The sequence below is a fragment of the Scophthalmus maximus genome, chromosome 6 (assembly GCF_022379125.1).
Source record: "Scophthalmus maximus strain ysfricsl-2021 chromosome 6, ASM2237912v1, whole genome shotgun sequence".
Taxonomy (NCBI): domain Eukaryota; kingdom Metazoa; phylum Chordata; class Actinopteri; order Pleuronectiformes; family Scophthalmidae; genus Scophthalmus; species Scophthalmus maximus.
This window is the reverse complement of record NC_061520.1, coordinates 12,622,364-12,648,907: the sequence shown is the minus strand read 5'-3', so window position 1 is coordinate 12,648,907 and position 26,544 is coordinate 12,622,364. Positions and strand designations below refer to the sequence as shown.

Sequence of the window (26,544 nt, the reverse complement as noted above, 5' to 3'; positions counted from 1 at the left end):
CTAAAAAAAATCTATTAGGCTTTTTACTGTCAAAGCAAAGCAACATTTCTTGGCACCAGCTTCTCAAATCCATATATTTGCAGGTTTTTGTTGACTCTGAATAGACTTGTGCAATATTAAACTGGTTATGTTTTGCTTGTGGAAACAAGAAATTTGAATACGTTAGCTTGGGCTTTGGTAAATTATAGAACTTGTTAGAATATATAATTTTCCTCTTTCTGACAAATGAAAACCAATCAAGAAAAAGTGATGATAAAAAAAAAATAACAGAGTTGCAGACCTAAAATTCTCATTAATCTGTGCTTATGCATTCTTCTAAATATGGTTACAAAAATTCCAGACAAACATGTCAATGCTCAGATCGCATTAATGCAGTGTCTATAGGAATTTTCACAAATATGCTACTAGGTTATATGATGAGGCCAAATGATATACAGACAAACCGTGGTGACATAACAGTACAGCATGGATTTATTTAACTCAAACATCTGCTCCACTGAAGATGTGTGGCTAAGGGGTGTTTTTTTTTTTTTTTTTTAGCTTGACTCCCACGCAGGCCACTGTGTAGTTTGCTACTCTGCCAAGGTAAAGACTGGTAGTGGTTGGCGAAACCCAACTATCTGGCAATATGGGATCAAAAAGAATAAAGGTTTTATCAAAGGCTTATCAAAGTAAACTGTTAAAAAAGTAACTATCAAATTCATGTGGATTGTTTTATTCAGCATAAAAACAACCTGTAGCTGTTTAGTGTTTTGCCACAGATCCCCCCAAAAAATTACAGCCAGAGATGAAACTGAAACGGCTCTAGCAAATTACGGGGTTACGATATAAAAAACCAATGATACGTAATAATCATCTTTATACATGTGCACCAAAGCCATGGTGCCACAACATAATCCTACTGCAGTAAACCTAAAGCTCATTTAATTGTGAGTAGCATCTCCTCACAGCATAGTCTTTGAGATACAGTAGATGGCCTCACTCCCCTTTGAATGATTGCTCTCCCTAGTGTACACCAACTGTCACTACAATAAAAATTAATTTATATAATTAACCTATTCACAAACCTAATCTCATGAACATTATTTTATAACTAACATATGTAAACACATTGCTGCCGACTTACTTGAGTCATAAAATAATCTCATCATGGATTTACCACTGTAGATGAGTCACTGAAAAAGAAAAAAAAAAGAAAACTAAAATTATAGCGAGGTATTTGACCTGACTTTATTTTAATATGAATTAGCAAGCACAAAGAACGACTAGACTCATCATACAAGTAAGTCAATTAACAGATACATATGTACAAAACACACAACTGCACACGTTCAATGTAATGGTCAATCATTTCTGAGATCCATTTCAGGTACAAAAATAACACAAGAGCTTGTTTTTCCATTCGCACAGGACCTCAAGAGAAATACACACAGCTAGAGACTCTCAGTTGAAAAAAACTACCCCCGATGCATCATGGCTTCTTCTTGACATTAAAAGCGTCTATGAAGAATGTGATTAAAATATGCTTTTTATATTTATACAGTGAATTACCTGCACTGAATACACGGAAGCTGAAATGCTGTGGATGAATAAAATGTGACCTTTTTTGTCAAAACATTATCAGTACTTCATTGGCACTGTGGAAATACACAAAATAGAGACACAGATGAAGAAATTCTGACTTATGGTTGCCAAAGTGTGCATTTAGTGATTTACAGAGGTGTTTCAGAGAAACTAATGTTCCAACAAATGACTCAAAACTCTACTGACCACAAGAGTAGAGAATATTGTTCGATAAAAAGCATACTGGTTCATCACTGGGGATAAGCCTTTCTTCATATTTACAAACTGCTGATAGCATTGGCACAAGAAGAAATTTTACATTGAGACTAAAATTGAGGTACATATATACATAAGGGATAAAAAAACAGACCAAATACATGGTGGATTTCATGAAGATGAGGAGGCTCAGAGAAAAATGCGACACTAAACTGTCTTTAACGAGAGGACTTCAGGAGTGCAGCAGCTTATTTGTCTCCGTTACTCACAGAAGTTATGATTGTTTGTAATTACTGCCGTTTGGCTTTGTAAGGCCGAGAGCGTTTCCTGCGGTCCGGCTTCCTCTGTTTGTGCAAGCGGCCAATACTTACTCCCTGGCGACGACGCACGGAAATGTTTTGCTCCACGAGGCTGGCCAACATTCCTGCAGAAGATACCCAGGCAGAACAGATGAAGGAGCGAGTACATCATGAAGATAAAATCAAGGTTACATAATGAAAGTGTGTAGTAATGTCATACCTGCTGTGTTTTTGTGTGTTTCGTTAAGGTGGTGAAGAAGAAAAAATTGGGCTCTGCATGTAATTCTAATTTAATGGAAACATTTTAACTTTTGGGAAACGTAGACTAGTCTATTAATTGTCTCTGTGTACCATAATCCTTCAAGAAGTAGAATGTTTAATTTTTTGGGATGTACACAATTACGGACTTATTTATCTCCCCTTATTATCAGGACTCATAGTTTAGTTCAGGAATTCAATATAAAACTATCCATAAATATTGTGTGATGTGAATGAGGAGACATTAACCATTTGGACACTAATCGTCCACAACTGAGAACCCAGGAATTTAAAAATAACTTCAAAAAAGGTTCAAACATATTTTTGATGGAATGGGAAAAGGCTAAATAAATGAAGAAGACATGTAGTAAGAGTGGTAATCAGATTTACCTTCTTGGGCCAGCATTGAAATAAAGGTGCAGATGAACTCATCATAATTATGGGTCCTCCTCTGATCATCAATCTGAAGAAATGAAAACGATTAAAAACCAATAAAATAAACATTACACACATAAGGAAATTGGATTGACTACACGTAAACAAAACCTACTTTGTATTTCTTTCTCTTTTCCACTTCTTCCTTCAGATACACCTCGTAATTGGCGATATCGGCCTCTACACACTTAAGCAGCGCAAGCAGCTCCTGCAAGAGACAGAATAAGATGAACTGCTGTGTGTTTGTTTATTATATATTCTTAGTATATAGCTTGAGACACGGCAAGCAAAAAAAAAATGTCAGAGTAGACTGGGACAAAAAGACTTTGTCGCAGGCTGATAAGCATACAAAGTCACATACTACAGTACAATAAACACAGGGGATTTTCTGGACTTACTTTCGGTGAATACTTATCCCCGGGGGGCTTGCTGCCTGCAGCAGTTTCTGTAGCAGTGAGTTTTTCCTTGCTGGGTTTCACCTCTGCTCCATCTTTGCTCTCCTCTTCTTTCAACTCCACAGATGGTCCAGCGTCTCCCTTGTTTTCTCCTTCCTTCTCTCTTGCTATGAGTTCTTCTTGCTCTTCCTCTTTTGTCTTCTCGAGAGTACAAGGTTGCTTAGTGCCATCAGCAGCACAATCTACTGAACAGGTAATAAATAAAGTAATATTAGCTCGACACAGACAATCCACTATTAAAATAACAGTGTTATCCTCATTGCGGTCAACTCAAATTGTATACTTCGACAGTCTTGATTAATATGCTCCAACTGTACTATCAAGTGATAGGCACAAATGCTTATTCAGCAGAAGCACCAACGTGTACGACAGTAATGATCATGTGTACTCACCAGATGGAAGGAGAGCAAAGATGACTCCATCCTCCTGCAAGTGTAACAAGGCTATGCTGACAGACGGGCCCAGTTCTCTTACAGCGCGGTTATGTCTGGAGTCAAGCCTTAGCATCTCATCTTCTCCAAACAGCACCCGAGACAGATGGGATGCAACCGGACTGGACGGCCGCGTGGTAGCCTGGGAGCGCGCAGGTGAGCGCAGTGGCGAGTTGAAGGCACTGCCAATCTCAGAGGCTGTGTCAGTGCTTTCGTTGCTGGGTGTGGGGGAGGGCTGCGAGGCAGATGTGATACAAATGCCCCCAGTGCGGCCTTCTGTGCGCACGGAAAGAGGCGTATTTATTGCGTCTTTCCTTTGAGCCTCTTTCTTCAGTTTCTCAGCCAAGACACTCAGGGCAATCTGGCTTTCCATTCCAGTCGCAACCCGTCCTGGTCTTGAACGTAGACTTGCTTTCCGTCTAAACCTAAACCAAAGCGAACATTAAACTTAAAAAAAAACAACGGCCTAAACTAGTTTATTAAGTCCTAAAAGGTAAAATATAATGAAATTATTCCAAAACACTCATCAAATCACTAACCTGTTTGAAGTGCTGGCAGAACCAGTTACTTCTTCCTCATCGTCCTCATAGTCATCTTCATCATCGGAGTATGGTGGCTTGGGAGGCACCGGCATACGAGAGCGACCAACTCCAGCAGCAAGATCCTCCTCCTCCTGTCAATAAGAGGATCCACAAAATGATTTGATGCATCACCAAAAAAAAAAAAAAACTGCCTAAAAACAGGAAGTGAGAAGAAAAGAAAGTTAAACTCCTAATTGAATCAGTCAATTATCTCAATAGTAACACCTTGCTGTAGAGGCTTTATGCTTGTTTATGCTTGAGAGGTGAGGAGAATAATGTGAGGGAGAGAAAGAATGTGTTTCAACAAAATCTGAAAGAGCACTCACAAACGGTCTTAAAAATCATATCTGAGACAGCTGGAGAGCAAAGTGACATCGAAACTCTGTGCTAGTAGTTACAGAAGAAACGTTTATGTATCACTTCCTGTCTAACACAGATCAAATGTGTTTCCTTGGATACAGAGTTAGGGTCATTAAAAAATTTGCATGTTGCAATGTATTCTTTGTGATAAAGTTGTAGAGGAAAAAATAAAAATGAATGTTTCTAAACCTCACTGCAAGTCCTGAACACACCCTGAGCAGAAACATTTAGTTAATAAGCTGATCAACAGAAAACTAATCAGCCACAATTTGGAGAACAACTCAAATCATTCTTTAAGCAAAAAAGCTCACCTGCATTGGAGACTTAGCGTAGTTGTGGTTGTCCAGGAAGGCAGGCAAGCGTTGAACTATGGGGTTGGGACTGGTGATGGGACCTCCTCCAGTGGGGACGGCTGGTTTACCCATGACCTTAGTGTTTCCTGAGTGGCTAGGAGCATCCTTTGATTGATCTCCTGACTCATCCACTGAATCAAAAACAAGAGTCGCTGTATTTATATTTATCACTTTAATGTTTATGATTAGCCCACACAGTTCACATGATGAAATTCAAGGAGAGAAAGTGGGAATTAATCCGAACTGAAATACCTGGAGATGCCTGACCAGCCCTTTGTGGTGTAACTGGCTCCACATCTGTCTCCTTCTTGATGGCGCTGTCATCAGGAGAGGAGGAGTCCTGCTGCTTCTTGTCATGCACAAGCTCTGGCTGGGTGAGCCGGATCATCTGAAGTCATGACAAAATATTTTATTTGCCCTCTCAAACAAGAATTACCCCTTCACACTTCATTGCCTCCTCCAACAAGTCAAGTTGCAGGAAATATGGTCACAATCTCCCCTTCTGCTTCTGAGTTATGTTGTCACAATGTTGTTCCCCCCTATTAATTCAAATAAATAAATAAACCTCACTACGTGTGTGTGTGTGTGTGTGTGTGTGTGTGTGTGTGTGTGTGTGTGTGTGTGTGTGTGTGTGTGTGTGTGTGTGTGTGTGTGTGTGTGTGTGTGTGTGTGTGTGTGTGTGTCACACAGATAACTTGACAGGCTACCCTGCCACCAGGAACAGTGGAAATGTGATTTGTGTGTGATGAACCTTCTGGCAGTTCCTGACCTTCTGCAGACCCTCCAGAACAGTCTGTCGATTCCTCTTTAGAATTTCTAGTTTGGACTCGTACTTCACTCTGCGGTCAGGCACCACCGCCATCAGGTTGAAGCGGATATCATGGTATGGCTCACTGTATAAAAACAATGCAGCAGCATAAGAATGGAGCCTTGGGTGTGTGCAAAGAAGGTGAACCACTACTGCCCAAGCTAACAGGTTCAGGACTCACCCAGCAGTGGCCAGTCCAATCCTCTCCATGATAACTCGTCGAGCTTTATCGGTCCATTCCTCCTCCTCTCCCCAAGGCCCTACAATATAGTTATAATATACTTCATTTTTATACTTAAAGTGGCAATTTTGTACATATGCTTTTGTAGAAAGGCAAAGCACAGAAATTACAATACAAGTCTTCAGAATAAAAAACCTTTTCAGTGTCACAGGCCGAGAGTATTTCTATGTAATTATATGTCTTACCATGGTCAATGGGGTAAGCCTTGAGTCCATCAAGCTCAAAGAGGCGGTCTTTGATGGGCACATAGCTAACAAAGTGGAAAGCTTCCATGGTCCGCACAGCACTTATTCCATTCTGTTTCTCCGGCAGGTGCCTGGGCTCCGGTCTCCATAGAAACAAGAAAAGAAAGATTGAAAACTGATGCAGGCACAAACCCTGCCACCTCTCACAGTCTGGCAGACCAGTCACAGAATTTGGATTTTTCTGACAGAATCTGAGACACCTGCACTGACTGTGACCTACCTGGCATGGCTGTTATGTGCTCTGGCAAGCTCTGGGGCATTTCCTATTGCGTAACCTTTGCTCTGAAAAAACATTAAAAAATGAGGACGATCGAGAGAGAAAGTTGAAGAGAAAGAGAGAGATGGTCTTTGAAATGAGCAACTGAGACCAAGCAGGTGACTGTTGATGCAAATTAAGAAATCTTTGAAATAAGATTTGAAATTAAATTAGGTGGTTTATTAATTATGGTCCTATAATTCCTTGAATAAGCTTGGCAAGCGCTGTGTAATATATTTTTTTGTAGTTTACAATTATTTATTGAATAATAATGAATTCTGGTCATATAATTCTGATTTCCACCTTTACTTTAAGAAATTTCCACAATTTGCTATGAGTCCTGAGTATACATCACAACAACGGAAAAAAACAATAAAAAAAATCATACATGAAAGATGTGAATAAGAAGCAAATTAATAAAATACACAAAAAAAGAACAGACTTCTGTGACTGAGAACAACAAACATCTTACCTCTGGACTAAAGCCTTTTGTGAAAGCCTTCATGCGACTAAGAGAGGTGCAGAGTTCAACACCACTGCAGTTCAGAAGCACACTCAACAAGGCGTGGGTGGCACATGAATTCGGTATCAGCTAGATACCAAAATAACAGAACAGAAACAGAACAAGTCCAAGTTAGAGTGAGCATTTTATTGGCTATGTTTCTTTTTACATTGTTGCAAGATATGATATCATGTCTTCTTGTTTCCAGGTCTCACACATAGGGTGATATTTATAGGCTGATACATATTAGGATGAATCATGTTCTTCCATTAAATTACTCGCTGTAATTTGCTGGCTATCTACCATGAATCAAATTAATCATTGTGCTTATAGTCGAAACAAGGGTTTTGTGAGATCTGACAAGTTTGAAGGGTTTTGACATAATTTTTGCTACTTGAATGAGTAAATAATGGCTTGAAAATGAACTAATCCTTTATTGTGCTATTTAATGGTTATTTAATGCAGATGTATATTTTCAAGAAGAATAAAATTGAGTATCCCACTTCAATTATGGACAACACTAAAATGTATCACATGACGGCTCATAATAAATCTGCTAAATGTTTTTATGACTGTAAAACCGGAAAGAAAAAATATATATCAGAGCAATAACTACAATGACTGCTAACATCGACGATCACGTTAACACTTACCTGATGAGCAAAGAACATATCATTTACAATTTCCTCGTCAATGACAGAAGTCTCATCCACCAACGTGTTGACTTTCCTCCTGGATCGACGCTCCTCGATCCACTTGAACAGGAAGATGAAGCCATAGACGGGACTGAAAAATAAAATCATTATAGCTACAAATTCAACAACATGCAAGAAACAGAAAGTTGTTTATATAAAGGCACGAGCTTGAACGTCAGCCAACATTTTATATTCATATGTTATTAATGCTTAAAAAAATAACTTCAGTGGCTAATTAAGCCAGTTGGCACCAAGTTACACACCTTTGACACTTGCTTTGAAGATCATAGATTTCCTCTACCTGGACACCTTTCACACCTACAAAACAAATGCACACCAAGAGAAACATTTTATTGGTTTTATTCATCTGAAGAATTCAAATCGGTGTATTGGCAATTTACACTGCAGCACCACACAGGAGGAGTGGCTACTGAATATGAGCTACTCACCAAAATCCTCCACCAGTAGAGTGAAAAGTCCTGAAATGTTAAAGCATTTTATTTAGACTCCAAATATTTACATAAAAATAAATTAAAGATCAGTGTGTATTATGTTCACAGATAACGTTACTCCTGCTCCTATTTCGCTCTCTAACTACGCCCATCAACTTGCACAACATAACACACGTTAACATGATGTTTAGCCAGGTTTTGCCAGGTATCTGATAATGGACTAACTTGCTTTCGGAGTATAATAAGTCAATCTGCTTATGAAGCTAAACTGTCCCTCCGGCTGTTATGTGCAAAGCTAACGTTAGTTAGCCCTGTGTTGTGTGAATGTGTCGACATTCCTTACCTGGATCACTCTCGAGCTCCAGCCAGCCTTTGTTCATTTTTGCCCGTGTGCACAGATGACCGATATCTAAGAGGTTTTCCAGTCCATGTCGTAAAGACAGGTCACAAACTTCAACGGTGACGCCGCGTCCATTCACGACACAACTGTGGAGAGCTCAACATAAACACAATAGACAGAAGTGGCCGCTTACAACACACGTCATCAACAATCGACGAGTGTCCCACACATTAACTGTAACTTCCTGTAGTCAAAAAACAAACGGCAAAACGAAATGAATCGGCTTATTAATCATTTCACATTTTGTTATTATGTGTAGCACCATTTCTATGAAAAAAATAGGCAGCACTCTCTAAATAAAAGCAAATACGACAACCGGGTAAATAGTTCCGTAAATGTGAGAAAGACAGCAAAACTTCATTCACATTTCGTAGACAGCGTGAGGTACAATTGAAGTTGCAGCCACAAAATAATGTGGATAATGCAGAAATAAAAACCTTATGCATAAATAAATATAACAGCATCAAACGCATACATAATTTAGATGTTAAAAAGCAATTAGAAACAAATTCAGACAATGCGTGAAATAAAACTAAAAAAAAATGAACTAAAAAAATAACTAAAATTTCCACTTTTCGCTAAAACAGCTCGAAAAGTTTTATTTCCCCCAGTTGCTGAATACTGCCAAATTTAGGGCATATTTAATGGCAAGCAAACTGTCCAAACTACAATATCAATATTGTAACTATATTAAACCCATGGTGTGCAGTATGATAATCACCTGTTTTAAAAAAAAAAAAGTAGCTTATTTTTAAGCATGTAGCCCGTTTAGCAACAGCATTTATACGAATATTCAAAAGAAGGGGGGGGGGTGTGACAAACACACAACATAGACAATACAAAACAAACATGTAGCAAACAAAGTACAATACTGAAACATGATAGAATAAAAACTATACAAGTTATAAAAGTTAAACTTGATGTATTTTTCATACTGGACCTAGATCACAAGAATACTGTGCCTCTGCTACCCCCAAAAATATTAAACATATATTAAAGAGACAATAAGCTCATATAACATGCTATATAAAAAGTTTACACACCTATTTTAAAAAATGATGATTGGAAATGTGTTATTTTATTATGATCAGATATTATGAATCACATATACCCATATTTATATATTTTGTTATATTTTTATTTCTAAATTTGCTTTCTTGAAGATTTCTTGTTTGACGGACTTTTCCATCCCGGAACGTTAGTTACCTCGGGGAAGGAATTTATGGTCACGCTGGGGGGAAAAAGGAATTATTGGAAATTAGCAACGTTTATCAGTTAATTTACATAAACGCACGGTGGATATTGGTTGACTGGACGTCGCCGGTGCTAAAACCACGTCCATTGGAGAGAACGGTGCAAATCATACAAGGTGAGCTCCAACTCCAGACAAGTGTTTGAGTTCAACTGACGCGTTTTAGCTAGCCGCAATTTGGGCTAGCATTAGCAATTTGAGTGTTACACTCACACACAATTAGATTGTTATCTCGCTCCGACAGTCGACCAAACCAGTCGGCTCGACAGGGGAAGCTGTCTTTTCCTCCAGCTCCAGTTACGATGGCCACCCTGTTGTTCTGCCACTGATGGGTTACGTGATTTCGACGTTTGAAATTGCGTTTATTGTGTAAGTAGCTAGCATATTGTTGTGCCGACTCGGAATTCGTATGCATATGCATTTAGCAAGGAAGCCCAATTAGCCAATAAGTAAGGCCAGCTGTTTGTTGTCCATAGTTGCTATCAGTAACCACAGGATCATCTATTTGCTGCAGAGGTAGCTTTGTGCTACTCGCTAGCTGCCTCCATCCTCGGCCATTGGGGAAATGCCTCCCACGGGTCGGGTGGTGTGTAACGTAAACTCTACATTTTTAGGCATTCAGCACTGATCAGTGGTTTCATCATTCATCTGTGCACCTGGATGTCTGTTAATCAGTGTGTGCTACATACTGATGTAAACGTATTAAACTCCCTGGGACCACAAAGTGATCAAGTGATCAAGCCATAACATGGAGTACACTATGTACTCACATTCCTGCATTCAGCTTTGTTATCTTCTCAGCCTCGACCTCACCTCATTGGTTATATGTATGGTTGTATTTTCTGTCTGGTGAATATTACCATTATTTTTCAGTCTGTAAAATGTGGATTCAGAATCCCATACCACCACTGGTCAAGTCAATAAACCTGCAAGTTATATTTCACGCCAACCTTAATTTGGGGCCATTTAATCATTAGTGGACAGAAAAGTCAATCTTTGGAAATTTTCATGACAGTTTAATAGATTAACAGTGAAGCTGTAAAATCCCACACTTTTGCTGGCTGTAATACGTCATTGTCAGACAACTAGTTACACCACTGTAAATTAAAGATGTGATGTTTTATTGTCTCAGGGATCCTGATGAAGGTGTGCAGGTAATACTTTGAAAGCCCTGCTAGACACCATGTCTGAAGAGGCGATTTCAGAAAGTGACCTGGAGCCCAGCCTTAACAGTGAGGAGGAGTATTTGGACAATGAGGAGGAGGAAGGGGAGGAGGAGGAGGACATGGAGGACGATGAGGATGAAAATGATGGAGATGATGAAGATGACGGTGTTGGTGAGTCATTAAGGAAATTCTTTCTTTTGTCCTTATTACATCTCTAATGCATTCCAGTGCCTTCACAGACTTGGGTAAACTTGGTGAGAACAGCTGAAAACTGAGGGGAAGTAGTTTTGTCTAGTTAACTGATGATATGTATGTACAGTATGTATAAGAAGTTGGTGCTTGTTAACCTATCCTTTAAGACTTCAAGTGAAATGCTCTCTATTCTCTCAAGATCGGCCCACCAGTGCCCAGGATGGCAGGGACTCGCCCTCAGCTACCTCTGGAGAGCCTTCCTCTCAGCCTCCATCTCGGCCTGCGTCCCCCCCGTCCTCCGGGGCTCCCTCCAGACCTGCCTCTCAGTCTCAGGTCCCAACCAGCCCTGAGAGCGCAAACAAGAGCAACCCACCTTCCAGCAAAACCAAGAAACAAAAAGCCTCTAAATCAACCAAATCCTCCAAGTCTTCAAAAGGCTCCAAACCTTCCAAGCCAGCTAAGCTTGCTCACATGAGGAAAAATATCAGGTACATTGATATTTTCCATCAGGTAAATTAAATAATATACTGTACTGTAGCCTGACCCTTTTTCTCCTATGCTTACAGAAAGCTGCTGAAAGAGGATCAGCTGGAGGCTGGGACCAAGGCTGCTCAACAGGAAGAGATGGAGAGACGGAAACGTCTGGAGCAGCAGAGGAAGGACTTTCCCGCACCAGTCCCAGTTTTCCCAGACGCTCAACTAGGTGACTGTCTCTTTTTCAGTGAACCTAAACATTTTAATGTTTCTGCATCCAGTAATTTTTCTGTTTGACATTGTTTGTAGTACTTTGCCTTTTATCCTAAATGTCCCCTCTCCCTTCCAATCATTCCAATAGTGGATGCTGCTTCAATTTTAGGAGAAGTATCTCACTTGGTCCCTGCTCTCCTGAGCAAGCAGGATGTGATCTGTCTGGACAGCAGTGGTGATGAAGATGAAAAAATGGAACCCCAGTTTCCTGCACTTGCCATTAGAGATGGTAAGATAGTTGATTATTTTCTGCGACTGTCATGCTAAAGTGATTTCAACAATATGACAATCAAGCAATATTTCATACAGTGCTAATTTCACCAATGATGACCCAGATATAATAGAGCTCAGTTCTGGGGACGAGGATGCCCTGCAGATAAGCAGCGAGTCGGCTGATGAAGACGCTGATGGCACTGTCAGCTCAGAGGAGAGCAGCGGGGCACACATCAATGATACTCTGAACATGCCTGATGCCCAGGGTCAAGTGCTGGTTAATATCAACCACCCTGCAGAGGAAAACGACATTTATCTTGCTCCACAGCTGGCCAGAGCTGTCAAACCCCACCAGGTTAACACACCACCTCATTCCCTCTTGCACTCTCAAATTATAAACTCTCAGTAACAGACACCCACAGTCTGGCTTGTTGTTCTCACAAATACTCTTCCTTTCATCTTGCAGGTCGGGGGAATCCGGTTTCTCTATGATAACCTCATTGAGTCTCTGGAGCGTTATAAGACCAGCAGTGGCTTTGGCTGCATCCTTGCTCACAGCATGGGGTTGGGCAAGACACTGCAGGTCATTTCCTTCATTGACATCCTACTGAGGAACACTGAAGCTCACACTGTATTGACCATTGTCCCAGTGAGTAATTGAAGTGTGAGAAACAAAACAATCAGATAGCACATGTTGCTTGAAGCACATTTTTTTTTGTGTTAAACTTCTCAATTCTTTGTTTCCTTCATATAAGGTGAACACACTACAGAACTGGCTGACAGAGTTTAATCTCTGGCTCCCACCTCAAGAAGCCCTCTCCCCTGACACTGACCCCTCGCTCCTCACTGGTCGCACATTCAAAGTTCACATTCTCAACGATGAGCACAAGTATGTAAAATGCAGTATTGTGAGTGTCTGTAATGTTAGGTCTTTACTATTAAACTGAGCTGCTAATCATACTGACTGTGCAAATGACTTGCAGAACGACGCTGGCCAGGGCCAAGGTTGTGGAGGACTGGTCCAGAGATGGAGGCGTGTTGCTAATGGGTTATGAGATGTACCGCCTGCTGTCCATGAAGAAGAGCTTTGTTATGGGCAAGAAGAGGAAATCAAAGAAGCCTGCAGGACCAATAATCATTGACCTGGATGAAGAGGACAGACAGCAGGAACTCATGAAAGGTCCCTCAAAGTCATTACTTTAAGGGAAACAGTGTCCTAAACAATCTTTTAAATGTGTCTATGCACTGTAAAAATTAATATGAGGACAAGAGATGCAAATGTTTAGTGTTATATATATTACCAGACTAATTCGCTCAGCTGTCCCTCGGTACTTTGTCTTTTCAGGTATTGAAAATGCCATTGCGCGACCTGGCCCAGATGTGGTGATCTGTGATGAGGGTCATCGCATTAAAAACTATCATACCAGCACATCACAGGCCCTGAAAAACATCCGCTCCCGGCGAAGAGTAGTCCTGACCGGTTACCCGTTGCAGAACAACCTCATTGAGTATTGGTGCATGGTGGATTTTGTCAGGCCCGACTTTTTGGGCACACGACAGGAGTTCAGCAATATGTTTGAGCGGCCCATTCTGAATGGACAGTGTGTGGACAGCACACCTCAAGATGTCCGTCTCATGCGCTACCGCAGCCATGTGCTGCACAGCCTGCTGGAGGGTTTTGTCCAGAGGTGAGCTGTCAGAAATAAGATGCAAAAAAGAGGCATACTGCCATGGATGGCACTGACCTTTCCATGTTCTTTATGATGCTTTTCTGGTTTACAGACGGGGTCACGATGTGCTGCAGGACCAGCTTCCCTCCAAAGAGGAGCATGTCATCTTAGTGAGACTTTCTCCCATTCAGAGGGCGCTGTACACCGAGTTTATGAAACGCTTCAGAGAAGCAGGAAACAGTGGTTGGCTTGGTCTTAACCCACTCAAAGCCTTCTGTGTATGCTGCAAGGTGAGGCTGTTTTCCTACTTGCTTTATATCAACCTTTATTACTGGATCCATACTTTACAAAAAGCCTAACCTGATTCCTGGGAAACCTTCTTTTTTTTGTTATGTATAAAAAATTATGCCTTTATTCTGTTTCTTCATTCCTCCAGATCTGGAATCACCCAGACGTCCTTTATGAAGCACTGCAGAAGGAGAATCAGGCCAATGAGCAGGATCTGGACCTGGATGACATCACTTCAGCGAGTAACACTCGCTGCCCCGCACCCGGTGCCGGCCTCAAAGCCAAAGTAGCTGACTCAAGCAACAGCAAAGTTAACAACACCCTGCCACCACTCAATCCTTCGCAAGAAAGAGCCAATCAAGTCATTACATATGAATGGGTATGTCATGGCAACATTCAGTCACCTAAAAATCCACTTCTAATGTATTTGTTTTTGTAATACTAACTTCATAAATCTCAGGACCTGTTTTGCTTCTTCCTATATTGAGGTGATTCTAGACAGTAAAGGCAGAACATGTGCTTACAATATACATCCAAATTGATTTGTTCCAGGCTAAGGACATAATGTCAAACTACCATACAGGAGTTCTCCAGAACTCTGCCAAACTGGTTCTGCTCTTTCATTTGATTGAGGAGAGTGTGAGAAAAGGAGACAAGCTTTTGGTGTTTAGGTGAGTCCTCTGTCCAACGTACATCGCATTACACACAGATCCACGATTGAGCAGCTTCAGCAGGTAGACTTACTTGGCCGTTGGCTGATTATTCAGACTGTTGCCGTTTTCAGAGCTTTCAAGGAATTCATGTTTTATTCCTCTTACATATTATTACTTATTTACCTTTTGTAAACACAAATGTCCCAATTACCCACAATTATGGCTTTTAGTGAAACAAAATTGATGATCGTTTTAGCTATGTATGAACTGTACATACAGCAACACTGTGACTGTTCCAAACATCGACTGTAGAAACCAGTCACCAGTCTATTGTATTTCGTGATTGTTTTTAATTTAATACCAAAACAAACTTCTTACCCCCTATTATCTGTTTGTTCTGTGTGCCCACCAGTCAAAGCTTGTCTACACTGACTGTCATTGAGGACTTCTTATCAAAGAGACCCATACCAACAGACAACCCCTCCTCTGCCACCCAAAACCAAAACTGGATTCGCAACCTTAATTACTACAGTGAGTCATTCAATCTGTTCTCTCCTCTGTGGTTTTCAACACTGAAACCTCACAGCTCTGGTCGGCAGCAAATTTCCACTGTGCTCTGGAAAATAGGCATGTTCAGGAGCAGTATATTTAAAATTTAAGAAGTGATGTTTGAGATTGAAGTTTTTTTTTTATATGCTACATAGTGTGTGTGTATCCCCCCCTTGAATTGTTAGATATGAACTGGGTTCAGTCAGATCACAGTGAAAAGTAAGTTATTGACTGGCAATTTTTCTAATCGGTAACACAATTAAATGGATTACAACCAGATTTAATGTAATATAATCTACTTATCAAACTTTTCAGATTTTGAGTTCCACAACAAATAATCTGTGGACATTTTCAATGCAAATAAAAAAAATCATATTCAGCATCAAATATCCACAATTTTCTCAGTATTGCACATTAGCTAATGAGCTAAGCCATCGCTTTCATTATTTATCCACTGTGGCAAGAGCAATTTTGTTTCTGAGGTTTGGAATCTGATAAGGTAATCCTGATCATATGTAATCCATAACTACTCAACCCTGAATATTAAAAATTACTTTTAAATAATACGCACTAAAGTACTATTCCTTTTAGAATTAAATCAAAATGTTTATTACTGTGGCCCTCAGGTAGTTGTTTTTGGGCTTTAAACTGCTATGAAGTTGAAATTTGATGGTGCAAAAAAGTTTTTCTTCCCACTGCTCTCACATCACTGTCAGCTGAAGCATTTGGAACAACACCGGGCTTGTCAATGTCACTTCTCTCTCACTGACTAATCAAAATCCAGAAGGGAACAGGAGACTGTCAACAAGGGCACAGGACAAACTGTCCTCCGCTGTTACAGATAAAGTTATTTCCAATCTTACATTGAAGGCATATGCAAACCCTAGTGGACGGTTTTTGTAACCCGGCAACAAAAAGCGCTTGGGATGAACGCTCTGAAAATGAGATCCAGCACAAAAGCAGCTGCCTGTGGAAACACTGCCTGAGAATCTACCAGCTTTATTTTATCTTTGATATTAAATGAAAAATGTCACTATTATACAATCTGCATCATTCAGCTTTAAGTGAAAGTGTATTCAGATGATGTGGTGTGATGAGATGATATGGGTCTGTGTGCAGGATTGGATGGAAGTACATCTGCCTCAGAAAGAGAACGACTGATCAATCAGTTTAATGACCCAGAGAACATCGCAGCTTGGCTCTTCCTGCTCTCCACCAGGTCTGTGTCTGTGCTCTCTATTGTTTTTATCATTCCCCACACTTCCTCCACTTCCTGGGAAGTTAATCATTCATTTTCTCTGCTCCTTTTCAGAGCGGGCTGCTTGGGTGTAAATCTAATTGGGGCCAACCGCGTTGTTGTGTTTGACGCCTCCTGGAACCCCTGTCACGATGCCCAGGCGGTGTGTAGAGTGTACCGGTATGGTCAAAGGAAACCGTGCCACATTTACCGCCTTGTTTGCGATTTCACCTTGGAGAAGAAAATCTATGACCGACAGGTCTCCAAACAGGGCATGTCTGGTAAGACATTACTACACGTGAACAAGAGCCATTCATATTTTACTCACAAATTATGTCTTTTGAATAATATTGATTATTTTCAATAATCAATTGATTAAGGCAAAACCCTGTGGAGACCAGTAAGGCTTCAATCACTGTTGATATTATAACTGTTCTTAACCAGATCTTATTTTTGTCTGTGTCAATTTAAAGACCGTGTAGTTGATGACCTGAACCCAATGCTGAACTTCACTCGTAAGGAAGTCGAGTCGTTGCTGCACTTTGTAGAGGAGGAGCACGACGCCGAAAGAATCTCTCTGGGATCTGCAGGCGAATTTGAGTCCGTGATATATCAAGCCTGTCAGATTTACCCACACCTCATCACCAAGGTACAGTTGTATGATACTGTAGGTGTCACTCATGGGCCTAGACTCTGCAAGAAAGGAAGTTTATATAGCTCCTTCCAAAATAGGCGTTAAAAGTACTATCCAAAGAGGACAGATAAAAAGAAGCAAATAAAACATCAAAGACAACTAGTAAAATAATACAATATCAGTAGCTTTATCAGAATTTCAGTCAGTGAGTAACAGTAGAATAGATCACCTTTTCATCGCATCCAATCTGGAAGTGATGAAAACTAGTAACAGTTACATTTCCTCAGCTGAATATATAAAACTACAATCCTTTCTGGAAAGGGCTTTGGTGTGTCTGTGGTGAAATGAGTAAGCAGGGGAGGAAAAGGAAACTTAACCTGATTCTTTTATTAATATTGTGAATCCCATATGGACTGTGAGTTTCCTCTGATATGTCAGGGATCAAACTGCCTCTTGTCTGGAAAATCCTGCAGTTGATCTGTAATTTATGTTCCTTTTTCCATATGTGTCAATAGAAACCTTTCCATCACGAGTCTCTGCTGGTGGACCGGAAGGAGTCGAAACTGACCAAAGCAGAGAAAAGAGCCGCCAAGAAGAGCTATGAGGATGAGAAACGAGCTTCTGTGCCCTACTCTCGCCCATCGTACGCACCATATTATCCAACCAGCGATCAGACGCTCACAAACATACCAGCGTTTAACCAACGGGGCTGGTGGGTTTGTGACGGCATGTTTTATCTCTCGTTCCTGTCATTTAATCATTTTACAGATTAGCTCCGCTCCTCACTAGCACATTATCCCAACTAAATTCGAACCAGCAGAGCTCCTCACTAGCACATTATCCCAACTAAATTCGAACCAGCAGAGTTTCCCTGATATTCTGTGCTGGAAGATATTGAAATTTACACTTTCCTTCATTACATATGTCGTATAACACACCATATGTACATATCGATCACGAGCACAACATCACAACAGAAAGCAAAATCAACATCCAATTCTTCATTTGTTTGTTCTTTAAAGTTTTAGGTGTCATTTTCAATTTGTTAGACTTTGCTCCTAGAGTATGTGTGATCGTCTCATGAGTTCTGGCCTCACATTTCCAGGCGTGCCATGGCCAGGCCAGATGACAAGCCTGTAGCAAGCGTCAGGCCCATCCAGTCAACCCCGATCCCCATGATGCCTCGCCAGGTCGGCATGGGCTTGGCTGGCTCCAGCTCAGCTGGCAGCCTGCCAGTCAACTTCCTGCAGAAAGCTGGAGTCCATGTGCAGAGGATTGTCACCACAAGTGGTAATGTGGTGATAAATTTAACCTTTTAGTTATTCAACAGAAGTGAAATGTATTATGTCTTATGAAAATGTATTGATATTAACAATAGCCATTTTGTATGGATCTGCAGATATTGTTATCCCAGGAGCCAACAGCACAACGGATGTTCAAGCTCGGATTAGTGCAGGAGAGAGCATCCATGTTATCAGAGGATCTAAAGGTAGTTGCAGCAACACAATAATTACTGTGTAAAACATTTTGGTGAATGCTTTGAACACCGAATATTTTTTTCCAATACAGGTACCTACATCAGGACAAACGATGGAAGAATTTTTGCCATTCGATCAGGAAAGATCAGTAGACCAGCAGTTGGGGGCTCTGCTGCTTCAAGAGGTGCACATTCATATTTATTATTCCTGCTTCCTTCTGCATTACAACCATCCAAACAACTCATGCAACTCTGAGAGTGGAGTTCTTGTGCTCTATAAATTAACCTTTCTAGAATAAATTATTTAGGGGGCAGAGACAGATATTTCATGACTGTATTTTTCTCTCTCCTCCACAGACGCCCACGGTTCCCTGATCCATCAAAGCAGTAATGGGTGTTCATCACCTTTGGATCAACAGCAGCGATCCCCCAATGGGGAACAGCGTGTCTCCTCCCCTTTGAGCGCTGAGATTCTCAGAGAACTCAGCCGCTACACTTCGTCCACAGGTGATGTAGCCCCCGGTGTGGGGAATGAACTGCCATCACCCCCAATTGCAGGGGATGGTGGCAGCACACAAAACAGTCAGACTGGTGATCTCAGTAGGCAACTCGCTGACAACCTCCTGAGCTCGGCGTTAGAGATGCACGGCACCAAACGCAAAAGTACTGAAAGACAGGGCAACACACAGATGGGTAGCAAACGCACCTCTGCTGCAGCGCGTTTCCATGGAATGTCCACAGGCCCCAGCGGGCTCAGTTTTCCTCCTGTGGGTCTGAACTCTTCCTCCCTGATGGGCAACCTAGGGCACATGAGTCACCCACTTCTGATGGGGGGCAGCGGTGGATCATCATTCCTTCAGGCACCAGGGCAAAACCTGGTTGATCTACAGACAATGTTCCCCTCTACAGGCTCAGACCTTCTGAGACAATCTGCCCCCAGGAATGGACACCATCCACCCCCCTCCTCCTCATCCTCTATGTCCACTGGTTTCTCCCCTGCTTCCACCACAGTTCCCATGTCATCTCCCCCCTCGGCAACAACTTCTTCCTCCCTGGCGCCAGGGTCTCTGCCTCCATACTTGATGAACCCCAACATGGCTGGCCTGCTTTCATCAGGCTTCCCTCTCAACTACAGTCAGTCGCTGCTGTCTGAGCCGAGGATGTTCCCCACCCCTCTTCTCTCCGGGTCGGGGGGCTTTCCTGTGCCTAACTCCAGTTCTTCTACATCCAGCTTCCTCTCTCATTACAACAATCCCACCTCCAGCCTGTTGGGGGCAGCTCTGACCCAACCGGACAGACTTCAGGGTACGGAGAACGGCGGCAGTAGCTCTGATGACGATGTTATCGAGGTGATGGGACAGTAGAGACTCATGAAGTTATGGAGAGGGAGTTTCACACACACACCATCTTGTTAGTCATGGTTAACAAAGTTCATTTCGGACGGGAATAGTTGCACATTTACATGGCTTAATTAATGATGGCCGAAATATGTTACATTTTGAATGTCTGAGCAAATCAGAATGAAAGTGAGGTCAAGAACAAAAAAGTGAAACTCTTCAATGAGTAAGTGACAAAAAAACTACTTCCAGTAACTAAAAAAAAATGTGTCAAGCCTGAACACAGTGAAATTTGACAAAGGCTGGGAATGAGTTATGTGGTGCAAGCTTTTTGTTAGACTAGCTATGTAAACAGCCCTACATAATTCACCTAATCATCAATGACTTACTATTCCCACTCCTAATGGTCTCATTCAATTTCACACACACACACACACACACACACACACACACACACACACACACACACACACACACACACACACACTCTGACTCTCACCTACAAATGAGAGAATCAACTTGTACCTTAATGACTGTACAAAGTCAGAGAAACAAATCCTAATGCTGAATATTCCAGACTTCACCTGGAGCGGCGGAGCAGTGGGAAAAGACGTTTGTCATTCGGGGACCAGCTGAAGCTTGCAGTGGTTTTCTAAGCACAGCCTCTGCTGCTGCGTTTTGTAAGCGAGGGCTCGTTGTGCAGTTAGTTTAATTCGTTCTGAATTCAAATGGAAATATCGTGAGTCAAACTGCTCACTGTTGGATTTTCTCATGATAAATTGCTGTGAAACAGTCAAGTGCATTCAAATGTTGACATGCTGTTAAACATGTCATCCACCCTCGCCTGCTGAACACTGATTTACTCATTTCAGTTTTCTCGGGATACATAACTAAAAAGCCACAGAGGCAGAACACGCTGTTGATATCTGTCAAAATCCACTTCACGCTATATTAAGAGAAAATCCTTCAAGTTTTACCTTTACAACAGAAATGATAGGCTGTCAGAGCATATTTTAGTCTAGCAATTTGATATACATCGAGGCATCCGCTGTTGAAATGATGTTATGTGTGATACTATAACTGATCATGTTGATACTTTGTAAATAGCAGCCATTATTATTGTTTATATTGCAAGTCAATACTGTGCAGTGTGTAGATTTCGGTCATGGTTTAATATTACAGATGCTGGGCAGACGAGTTTATCATCAACTTTATGATTTGTTTTTTAACTAAACTGAATGTACTTTCAAGTTAGCCTTTGATAAGAGAGGGGCCGGGACCTGGGTTCAGACTGTGTTCTTTCATCTTCAGCCTTAACTAACACAAAGGGGTCTTTAGCATCACTGAAGAACTACTGAGCATCTAGACAGTCGGCGTCAAACTCAGTACATAAAGTCTTGGGCAGATTCAGCAATTTGACTGAAAGCACCGAGTGTGAAAGGAGCACAAACAAACCAGGCGTGTCCTCACCATCTGTCACCATCGCTCGGTCCACCTACACGCAACGTGTAGTTCTGACTGTTTTAATTTTTCGTACGGATCATTTTCATGAGCTCTTCAGAAACGTGTTACCTATTTGTACAGCCTGAGTGTATAAAACATTATGTCAATGTATCCACCAACCATGAAAAACCACCAGTGACTTTGGCAGCACCGTGTCAGGTCGTCTGGTGGCCTTACCAGACTGACGGTGCCACGATGTGGTAGCGCTTCACTTAAACGCAGTGTGAGTAGTTGTGTCGGTCAGTGTTGATCTGCGGTGCTTTAGGGAGTTAAGGTCTTTACTGTTTTCTGTAGCCCTGTGTGTCTGTGTTGTGGTGACACCTCGAGGTATGTAGTGTTAGGAAAGTCCCTTTCCTCCATTCATGAAATAGGCTAGATGCAGTGGTTGTTAGCCTTATTAAGAAAACACTGGATAACCTGAGACAACAGATCATTATCATTCCCTACGAAGGAGCATTTTTGTAGAGATGTTTTTTTTGTGGAGCTCCTTTGCCCCCACAGTCTTGAGTGCTGTTCACCTTTTTGTTTCATGTGCTTCTGGTTCCCCCCTGCCATTCTGGATGCTTCATTTCTATCACCACAGACGTCTCGGTTTAACAACTTTACTTTAGCATGTCTTGGAAACTTGTGACTTGGTTTGAAGGCGGAGCTGGCACTTTGAAAAAGGATCATATCTGCTTGTGAACTGTACAGGGTACGTTATACTGACACCACGTCTTTATTCTCAGTCTCTGTTGGGAACACTTTACACATGAATCTTGCAAATTGTCAGTACATGAGAAGAAAGCACCATCTGTCATTCACATCAATTATATGTATTTTTATGTTTTGTGGGAATATTGTTTTTTTAAAATGTTTTTTATAACTTCATATTGGTGTTCACTCACCTGGCCGTTGTTTCCCTTATTTCAGTGTAAGTCTGAATCTTATTTATTTATGTAAAATATACTGGGCATCTTTTCTTTTTGTAATTATTTTTTTTTTTTTTTTACATTTGTTCATTTTGACCCATTGACGGCTGATCCAGTAAGAATTTCGTACATGCAGCCTAGATCGAAGCAGAATATGACTGTGTTATAAATGTTATTTTGACAATAAAACACTCTTACTGCAGTGGGAATCATATAGAAATGCTTTCATTTTGTACACGCCTTTGATATGACATCATGTGATATATTCAAACATGCTAAATCAGTAACCAAAGGACGGATAGTAAACTAAAGATGTAACAGTTTAACCTGAGTTCAACATATACTCAAGGCTGTAGCCATGATTGAGAAATACTGAGGTTACCACAATTTTTTCATTACACAAAAATACAGAACACATGACATCAGTGTTCTCAATAGTAGCTTCAGTCCTGTGTTTATTATGTAAAAAAGGCAAAGAGAGAAAATTATTTCATCATCCACATGAGGTACTTATGCTTCTTTTAGCCGTGTAGCTACAGAAGTCTGCTTTTTTCCTAAAGCAAATCTAAGTGACTGAGATGGAGCTAAAAAACTTAACATATTCTCAGTGACGGCATCATTAAAGTGTCAATAAATGTGTCCCCTCTCTCAGGACTGCAACCGTTTCTTAGCCATGTAAGCGCTGGAGACTTGGTTCATTACGACGAGGGCACTGACAGCCGGGCAGAGCGCAGACAGGTACCAGGCGTATCCCCCAATGGAGGCGGTGAACCAGGCGGAGCAGAGGCCGAGCAGCAGGCTGACGCTGCCGAGCAGGTAAGTGACGAGTCCGGACGCAGCGTGGTAACGTTTGAGTTTGGCCAGGGACCAGCCTTTGGCCAGAGAATGGTAGATGAGAGGCACGGCCGCCAGCGACTGCAACGCGACCACACACACCGTGAGCAGGCCGAGCAGACCATGCCACGAGGCGAAGTGGGCTTTACCATTCAGGTGCTTGTTGTAGGAGATGGCTGCCAGACCCAGGGCTGCACAGGACACACACAGGCCCTGCAGGATCCAGTGGACACGACCTTTGGCCTTGTGTGGAAACCCTTTGTTAGGGGAGCCGTGGGGGGAGAAGAGGAGTATAGCTTCTGTCATGAAGAAGGAGAACTGGAGAAAATAATACAGAAAAATCGACTGATGATTATATTTGTTCATTAGTCCAATATTGTCTTGTTTATTTGATCGGAAATGTCATAAAATAGCATTAACAAAAATGTTTGGGTTTAAAAACGACTTCACGCGCGATCGATTATCAAACTGCGGAGTTATTTTCTGTTCAACCAATTCAGAGCGGCAGAATTTATTTTATTATTGAAACGAGTCGATCAAAAGAAGGTGAATCGGCAACTAATTTGATCGTCAATTAATTGATTGCCATCTTTGTTATACATGACAATAGATTTGATTATAAGATTCAGGGCAGTGAAGTGTGTTGCAGCCCTGGACCAATAAATCTCAGCTCTGTCTATAATGAATACATGCAATACAAGGCTGTGATGATGTCACGTGTTCACAGCTGAGTGTAGTTTTAGTTACTTACAGCCAGGGTCATGAAGAACGGATGCCAGGAAAACAAACCTGGAATACAGAATGGAGACAGTCGGATGAGCCAGTGGTCTGCAGAGGGGCACCGATGTGAGAGTAGGATCACTCACTTGATCCCGGTCGAGACAGAAGTGCGATGAAGACGCTGAAGCCGACGCAGATGAAGTGGGTCAGTACAGCAGAAGCCCTTCTGCTATAACCGTAGACCCGAGGCTCGCCGTCGGACTCTCTGTTGTTCTGAACCATGTTTGGATAAAGACTTCTTGTGCCGACTAAGTCGGTAACTTTTACCTGACAGTTTTGAGTCAAAGCGATGCGGAACTAACGGTGGGTGAAAAGTTTGACCAGCTCTCGCTACTTGAGTCCTGCTTCGTTTTAAAGACTAAAGGTTGAACTGAAGAAGAAGAAGAAGACGGAGTCTACATCACCACATTGCAGTCACATAACTGTGACTTCACGACTCAGGGAGAGATCAGTCCGACAGTCATCAGTCCATCACGCTCTCTGTTGTTCAACAACGCCGCCGGAGCCAAAAGAAAAAGCACACTTCCGGTTGCACTACCAGTATAAAACGTTCTGCCAATTTTCAACCAACCTTTACCACATATGACTTTCTCCAATCATAGTGTTCCTTCATATTATACTGAAAGCACATTTAAATGTAGATCCACGCTCGATATGTGGGGCTTGCTTGTGCATACAACACCCAACATTTTCGCGACTTTATTGTGAAACCGGAACTCCCGGAAGTCTTTCATATTATTTTATTCTGGCCAACGTGACGCAGCGAGTTCAGGCTGACGTGGAGACTTTCTGAAAAAAGATTCACCAAACACTTTGAGTCAAGGAGTGTGTTTATGGTTCAGTAGGCACAAGTAGTCTGAATACAGTTAACATCCGGGGAAGAAAGAGGTATTTTAAATGTTTATTTTTAATAATTAAAATGGCCACAATAAATGTGGCAGGTTTTGATAATAAATTAAAATGAATGGCAGCATTAATAATAATGATAATGTTAACATAGTAGATGATAATAGTAACAACAAAAGTTCATATAATGATATGCCCTTGTATGATGTGATGACTGATACCACTCACTGTCAGCTGCCCATTGGTCGTTGTGCTCCAATTACTCTCTTACAAGCTTGTGACTCTGCAAGGACGCCAATCACTGGACAACAGTATGAGAACACAACAACACCATGTTCATTCAGGACCCTCTCTCTCTCTCTCTCTCTCTCTCTCTCTCTCTCTCTCTCTCTCTCTCTCTCTCTCTCTCTCTCTCTTTCTCTCTTTCTTCTCTCTTCTCTATTTTGCTCCCTCCCTTACATCCAATGCCACTATTTATTTAGATTACAAGTTTGTTTGTTTGTTTTTTTCGAAGTTAGACTTGGGAAAGGGGTTTCTATTGTGACCTGTTATCAACTATGGCTCACAGCTCTCGTTGTCTTTGGCACTTATATATGATCTATATATGAATTGCTTGGCTATTTCCATTTTGTGCTACTTCATACTTCACTACATTCAAAGCTACAGTGTGTAATATTTAGAAGAACTTATTCACAGAAATTGAAAATATTGTCCGTAACTATGTGTTCAGATATGTATTATCACCTGCAACAAAGAACCGATATTTGTTCATCAACTTTGAATGAGTTAACCCGACCTCCGTGTAAGTCGTCATGTTTGCTTTGCGTGGTTGTGCAAAACGGTCTAAAATACGTTGCATCCTGTTGAAACCGGAAATTAAATCAGCTGTGCGCCACCATAAAGTATATATAAGATTCTTCATGATAAAACATATCACCCAGGGCCTTTCTGTGTGGAGTTTGTAAGCTCTCCCCGTGTCTGTGTGGGTTCTCTCCAGGTGCCGCAGCTTCCTCCCACAGTCCCAACACATGCAGATTGGAGTTAGGTTCACTGGAGATTCTAGGTTGACCAGCAGTGTGAATGTGAGAGTGAATGGTTGTTTGTCTCTGTATGTTGGCCCTGTGATGGGCTGGCGACCTGTCCAGGGTGAACCCCGCCTCTTGCTCAACGTCATTTTAGAGATGTTTGCGTTAAATTAAGTCAATTTTATGCAACCTAAGACCAGGATATTTATCTTTCCCAGTACTGTCAACATTCCCATAGTATCTGTACAAATCACCCACTTCTTGGGTCTAAGTTTAAACCTGCAAGGCATGGCTAATTTTCTTGATATTCACAGGACTCTGTAAAGGTGAAGGCAGCCTCAGTTTCCAAGGAGACACTAAAAAACCAAAAGCTAAGTGAAAGGTACATTTTTGGTTGTCTGCAGTCTTGTGATTAACTTGTTCAGTGCTATAGTGGATGGCACGTCAATTACACCAGCAGTGATTTATATTATGGAAGATCTGAATCAGTTTTGGCACAAAATGAATTCATGGCAATAACCGTTTAGTGCAAGTGTAGGAGTTGGCGACTGCAGACACGTGAGCCACTGTTTGTACCGTGTAACTGCATTTGGGCTGCTGGTTTGATTTAGCAGTATTGGCCAATTCTGGTGTACAGACTATTCTGTTTACATTTCATGTGTTGGGTTGGTGACCATTTG

General features: G+C 41.5%; 3 protein-coding genes across 5 annotated transcripts; 1 reads left to right on the top strand and 2 right to left on the bottom strand.

The window, feature by feature from the left end:
- Positions 1-1,205: 1,205 nt before the first annotated feature.
- Positions 1,206-8,692, bottom strand: bap1 (BRCA1 associated protein-1 (ubiquitin carboxy-terminal hydrolase)). Of its 2 annotated transcripts, none has more exons than XM_035632255.2 (17): positions 8,494-8,692; positions 8,148-8,177; positions 7,962-8,016; positions 7,657-7,789; positions 6,974-7,093; positions 6,466-6,527; positions 6,186-6,328; positions 5,941-6,019; positions 5,721-5,844; positions 5,204-5,339; positions 4,910-5,082; positions 4,197-4,330; positions 3,619-4,082; positions 3,170-3,411; positions 2,887-2,979; positions 2,727-2,799; positions 1,206-2,203 (listed from the first exon to the last, which is right to left on the bottom strand). In XM_035632255.2, the coding sequence occupies exons 1-17, from the start codon at positions 8,528-8,530 to the stop codon at positions 2,070-2,072; spliced, it is 2,232 nt and encodes a 743-aa protein (XP_035488148.2). In that variant the 5' UTR covers positions 8,531-8,692; the 3' UTR covers positions 1,206-2,069. The 2 variants fall into 2 exon arrangements, with proteins under 2 accessions (XP_035488148.2, XP_035488149.2); XM_035632256.2 differs by having other exon boundaries at positions 3,170-3,408.
- A 1,065-nt stretch (positions 8,693-9,757) lies between these two features.
- rad54l2 (RAD54 like 2) lies at positions 9,758-22,588 on the top strand. Of its 2 annotated transcripts, none has more exons than XM_035630978.2 (22): positions 9,758-9,919; positions 10,935-11,139; positions 11,360-11,648; positions 11,727-11,863; positions 11,996-12,136; positions 12,243-12,475; positions 12,587-12,769; positions 12,876-13,009; positions 13,104-13,300; positions 13,466-13,808; positions 13,903-14,080; positions 14,227-14,457; positions 14,631-14,749; positions 15,144-15,262; positions 16,400-16,499; positions 16,593-16,798; positions 16,991-17,166; positions 17,667-17,863; positions 18,257-18,441; positions 18,551-18,640; positions 18,721-18,813; positions 18,986-22,588. In XM_035630978.2, the coding sequence occupies exons 2-22, from the start codon at positions 10,986-10,988 to the stop codon at positions 19,990-19,992; spliced, it is 4,512 nt and encodes a 1,503-aa protein (XP_035486871.2). In that variant the 5' UTR covers positions 9,758-9,919; positions 10,935-10,985; the 3' UTR covers positions 19,993-22,588. The 2 variants fall into 2 exon arrangements, with proteins under 2 accessions (XP_035486871.2, XP_035486872.2); XM_035630979.2 differs by lacking the exon at positions 9,758-9,919 and adding an exon at positions 9,959-10,171.
- Positions 22,589-22,807: 219 nt separating this feature from the next.
- On the bottom strand, positions 22,808-24,522 carry LOC118309168 (transmembrane reductase CYB561D2). Its single transcript, XM_035630984.2, has 3 exons — positions 24,080-24,522; positions 23,965-24,002; positions 22,808-23,531 (listed from the first exon to the last, which is right to left on the bottom strand). The coding sequence occupies exons 1-3, from the start codon at positions 24,213-24,215 to the stop codon at positions 23,028-23,030; spliced, it is 678 nt and encodes a 225-aa protein (XP_035486877.2). The 5' UTR covers positions 24,216-24,522; the 3' UTR covers positions 22,808-23,027.
- Between the last annotated feature and the right edge of the window lie 2,022 nt (positions 24,523-26,544).